This window comes from Hemicordylus capensis, chromosome 6 (genome assembly GCF_027244095.1).
Source record: "Hemicordylus capensis ecotype Gifberg chromosome 6, rHemCap1.1.pri, whole genome shotgun sequence".
Classification (NCBI taxonomy): domain Eukaryota; kingdom Metazoa; phylum Chordata; class Lepidosauria; order Squamata; family Cordylidae; genus Hemicordylus; species Hemicordylus capensis.
In genome coordinates, this window is record NC_069662.1 from 30,182,606 (window position 1) to 30,188,032 (window position 5,427).

General features: G+C 43.3%; 1 protein-coding gene across 1 annotated transcript; it reads left to right on the plus strand.

Moving 5' to 3' along the window:
• The first annotated feature begins 1,574 nt into the window (after window positions 1–1,574).
• Window positions 1,575–2,531, plus strand: LOC128331081 (olfactory receptor 14A16-like). Its single transcript, XM_053264443.1, has one exon. The coding sequence runs from the start codon at window positions 1,575–1,577 to the stop codon at window positions 2,529–2,531; it is 957 nt and encodes a 318-aa protein (XP_053120418.1).
• The last annotated feature ends 2,896 nt before the right edge of the window (window positions 2,532–5,427 follow it).

Genomic DNA, 5,427 nt, shown 5'->3' on the forward strand with positions numbered 1-5,427 from the left:
GTGCACCACCTGTCGATGGAAGCAGGTGACATGCACACTGCCTCCATGCATCTTGAAACCACATTGGTGCATCTAGTGACAGTGTAGGAGGCTCCGTGCAAATTGTGTGCTACATCAGAGCAGCTTTGCCCATGCCCAACTTTCAGCATTTCCCAAACTGGGGATCAGATAGCTGTTCAAGGTGTAAGCCACTCACTTCAATGCTCCACCATAAAAAGCCCAAGCAATTTCAAGCTAGTCAATTACACAGTTTATTGGATGGACAGGCCCAAAGGCAATCAAGAAGAAGGAGCATGGTGTCGAGTGGCTATATTACACATATGGAACCTGAGACAATACAGGTCTGGTCTATATTGAGCTTTTAAGGCATCCTCTGCTATAACCTCTTCTAACTGGGCAAAAACACAACAACATTTTTAAAATTAAAGGTTCTCCTGTTTAGCACTCAGATAGCAACTATCCCTATTAAATCCAGCATAGTGTTCCTCCAATGACTCTTGGTGGTATGCCCTTTGTGTTTCTTTTTTGATTATGAGTGAGCCCCTTTTGGACAGGGAATCAAAGGAATACTATTATACCAATACTAAGACTAATATTAGAGTTTTCAAATGCATGGACATACACCAGGGACTTCCACATATCCCTCCCTCCTTCTGTTATCTACTATTTCCTCAGACAGGTCAGCTGTCATCCACAATGGCTATCAAAAGGAAAATGTCTAATGCTTCATAAAGGTAAAGTGTGCCATCGAGTCGGTGTCACCTCCTGGTAACCACAGAGCCCTGTGGTTGTCTTTGGTAGAATACAGGAGGGATTTACCATTGCCTCCTCCCAAGCAGTATGGGATGATGCCTTTGAGCATCTTCCTATATCACTGCTGCCTGATATAGGTGTTTCCCATAGTCTGAGAAGCATACCAGCAGGGATTCAAACCGGCAACCTCTGGCTTGCTAGTCCAGTCATTTCCCACTGCGCCATAATTAAATGTGTAGATTTAAGTTATTAGTATAATTTATTCTTATCATTGAAATTGTTGCTTATGCAGTACCAGATCTGGACACCTTTTAAAATGCAAAATAAGCAAAACTTTTACACATTCTTGTCTATACTGCCTAGAGATGTACATATCAGGTGGTATAGAAATCTGATGAATAATAATATTATTCTTGCCCATTTAAATGGCAGCAAACAAAACAAAACTCATCCCATTGCATTCCAGAATAAGGTTGCACCTTCACATGCAAGAGGGAAAAACAACATTCCCTTCCTTTCCCAGCTGCCTGTACCCACCCCCAAAAATATGTCACATAGAAGTAATATTAAAGTATAATCAATACAGTATCTTTCTACCATGCTCCAGTATAATTATCTTGATAGACCTTGGAATTCTATTGCCTTGATAACTGTGGTGTAGATCAATATAAAAAGGAGGTAGCAAACGATTTGAACTCACTGATTGCGCTTTACAGAAGGACACAAGTTGTGCATGCCTGACAAAGTTCCATATAATTAACTGTCTCAATGAGAAACTTTCCCTTCTAACTACAGGTACCATAGCGTTGGCCAAGAAGGAAATGGCCAACCAAAGCTTCGTGACCGAGTTCCAGCTCTTAGGATTCTCTGAAGTGTTAGAGTTGCACATGTTGTTCTTTATGGGGTTCTTGCTCGTCTACCTGGCTGCTGTGATTGGGAATCTTCTGATAGTAGTTGTCGTAGCCTCCAACCGGCACCTTCAAACCCCCATGTATTTTTTCCTGGTGAATTTAAACATAGTTGACCTTAGTTTCATCTCCGTCACCATTCCCAAGGCTATGGCTAACTCTCTGATGAAGACTAGGATTATTTCATATTATGGATGTATGGCACAAGTCTTCTTCTTCTTTTGGGCAGGGGCATCAGAGTTCTTTCTCCTCACAATGATGGCCTATGATCGCTATGTTGCCATCTGCAACCCACTGAACTATGTGATGGAAATGAACAGGGAAGCCTGCATCAAAATGGCAGCCACTGCTTGGATCTTTGGGCTTTTTGATGCCACATTGAACACTGCTTGCACATTTGCCATCACTTTCTGCTCCAATACCATTAATCAGTTCTTTTGTGAAATCCCACAGCTGCTGAAGCTTTCCTGTTCCAACTCCTACTTCCTTGAAATTGGGGCTCTCATCTTTACTGTATTGATATGTATCAGCTGTTTTGGTTTCACAATTATTTCCTATGTGCACATTTTTAGAGCTGTGTTTAATATCCCCTCTGCACAGGGGAGGAAAAAAGCTTTCTCCACTTGTGTGCCCCACCTTTTTGTACTCTGTTTGTTCTATTTCACTGGAGTCTATGCCTGTTTGGGGACAACCTTTAGGTCTTCATCAGGCTTGGATCTGCTGCTTGCAGTGCTATATTCAGTGGTCCCTCCTTTCATGAATCCTATCATTTATAGCATGCGGAACAAGGAGATCACAGCAGCACTTTGGAGACTTTCACATAAAAAAAGAAATTTGATTTCCATGCAGAAACATGATAGCAGCCACTAAAGCCCCAGCGAGCCCAGCTCAGATTAGTTCTTCTCATTATGTTCAGTTGAAACCAGTGGAACAAATTTAGATGATTTCCCAATTAAATTAATCACAACTGATTACAACTGTATTAGAGCCTATGTCTTTATGTAGACTGACATAGCTTGCAGATCACTACCTTAAAAAAAAAAGCAAAACAAAACTAGGGAGGGGAATCAAAACAAAAATATTAGCACACAATGCTAATGTTATAATGCCCTTATACAAATCTATGGTGCAGCCACATCTGAAGTACTGTGTACAGCTTTGGTCACCATAACTTAAGAAGGATATTGTAAAACTAGAAAAGGTACAGAAGAGGGCAACCAAGATTATCAGGGGCCTGGAGCACCTTCCTTATGAGGCTAGGTTACAGCATCTAGGTCTCTTTACCTTGGAAAAGGGGCGGCTAAGAGGAGAAATGTTTGAGGTGTATAAAATTATGCATGGAGTGGAGAGGGTGGACAGAGAAATTTCTCTCTCTCACACACAATACTAGAACCAGGGGTCATCCCATGAAAATGAAGGTTGGGAAATTTAGGAAGTATTTTTTCACACAGTGCATAATTAATCCATGGAATTCTTTGCCATGGGATGTGGCGATGGCCACCAGCTTGGATGGTTTTTAAAAGGGGCTTAGACAAATTCATGAAGGACAGGTCTATCATTGGCTACTAGTGTGGTGGCTGTGATGGACAACTGTCCCAGTAGGAGTCCATCCAGGTGGGACAGGGAGGAAGCGCCATATGTGCAACTTGTTTTCACTCTTCACTCACCCTAGCTGCCTCGCTCTTCTTCACCTCACCTTGCCACCACATTAACCCCAGGCACACAGGCTGGTAATTCGCTAAGTGTAGAGATCAGGCTAATGATCAGCCTGAGTGCCTGGGGTTAATGCAGCAGCAGGGTGTGAGGCACACAATGCAGGATGAGGAGTGTGAACTCTGCAGCCATACAGAAACGGACCCACACATGCACTGCAGCCACACAATGCAGCCATTCTCACAGACAGACTGACATGCAGCCACACAGAGACACAGACACACACCGATCAATTGTGTACACCTCGGCCTGGGCCCCAGGAAGGTGGTATTCCCTGCCAGCTGCCCTGGCCTCCACACATATGTGGATTTCACACAAGCATGGAGGCCATCTGAGTCTCTGGGGCAGAGGTTGGGACAGCCAGCCAGGAATGTTGGCTTGCCGGAGCCAGGGGTTGGGGTAAGGCACATATAAAAATGGGTGAGGGGCACATGCCAGAATGGATGGATTGGCACATGGGAGTGGCAGTGGGCAGATACCGGCAGGAAAGCTGGCTACTGTCCACAGATGCACAGGTGCCGTCTGAGCACTAGGAACAAGGCATCTGGAGGGGCAGAGCAGTGAGGACAAAAAGGCCACAGCTTCACTGGGCCAGTGTTGGAGTATGGTGGTGTGGCCCTGAGGGGTTGGAGTAGCCATTGACACAGAGAAGCAGGGTTGGGCCAGCTGCAGAGGCAGAGCAGTGTGTCAGCCGCCATGTTTATTGTGGGCATCACTGTAGGCACTGTAACCTCGAACTTGCTATTGCACTGACTCTTTTAGTACCAAAGATACATTTTCCTGCCTCTTAAAATGCAACTTTGAGGATCAATTGTGAAATTACCAACAATTGGTTCCCAGGGGGATATACAAAAGGCACTTTTCTGGCATACAGTCTAACAGCTGAAATTATGCAAATAGACTAAAATCATTTAAATAACTTCTAGTCCATTGGAAACAAATGTCACTAAACCTTTAAACCCCAGTTCAAAAGAGAGAGGAAAATTTAATTGCTCTATCTAAGACAGTTTCAAATGGATCTTCACCAAATTTGCAGGGGAGGTGTCTCTTTTCACCTAGTCAATGTGTCTTGATGGCCAGGCAGATCGGACAAATGGTTTTGATTTTATAAGTAATAGAATGTTCAGGTCTTATAATAGTGGAATGTTGAAAACACTTTCCATCTTATTTATACTGGCACAATCATGCCAGTATAATGCCCTTAAGGAAAAGAACCATCTTTTCATTTCTTTTGCTAAACTGCTTTAACCCTCATCCAGTCATGATTTTTTTACACATGAGTAGAGCTTCCTACTCACAGGTAGTCCCTTTGGTTGCATTGGATGCCCACCAACTTTTGAAGACCACATAACCCACAATAATGTAACATTTTACTCCAGGGGAGTGCAACAGTGACCCCCACACCCAAAGCATGATGCCCTGTGTGACTGCACAACTCATTGGGAATGTGAATTACAGCTAAGAAAAATGACTACTTCAAACCCCACACTAATGAGGATCCATACTTCAACATCTCAGTTCTCAGAATATGAGCTGAAAGAACACACTGACTGATCTAAAGGCAATCTGGTAGCTGGTCAAGTTCATTCTACAGGCCAGTCACCCGCAATTAACATATCTTTTGCTTTGTGTTTTTGTGTTTTTGTTTGTTTGTTTGTTTGTTTGTTTGTTTTGTTCTGGGCACAAATTTCCTGAGTAACAACATCTTCTGTCCATCCAAACACAGATGACAGTGCTTCCCTTTGTGAATTTGGTTGTCTATCTGGGCGTCTGGCTTGTTGTGTCTCATAGTGCCTATACAAGTCAATCCCTAGCTCAAGAGAACTTCTGCCAGCTATACACTGGGAAAAATATTATCCCTCACCATAATTCTCTGAGGGCAGGTTTAGATGAACATGCAAGAACATCAGGTATGTGGCAAGAATGCACCTGCCCTGATATTCCTGGTAGATGCGCCAATTTGCTTTTGGCACATCTTTTAATCACGCGAAAGGGATGCTCATTTGAATCAACCCTCTACATGTGCTTCAATAAAGGTTGGGAGTGCAGTTAG

What these genes read in the sequence shown, in the direction of transcription:
- LOC128331081 (XM_053264443.1), top strand. Translation starts at nt 1,575, where the DNA reads ATGGCCAACCAAAGCTTCGTGACCGAGTTCCAGCTCTTAGGATTCTCT.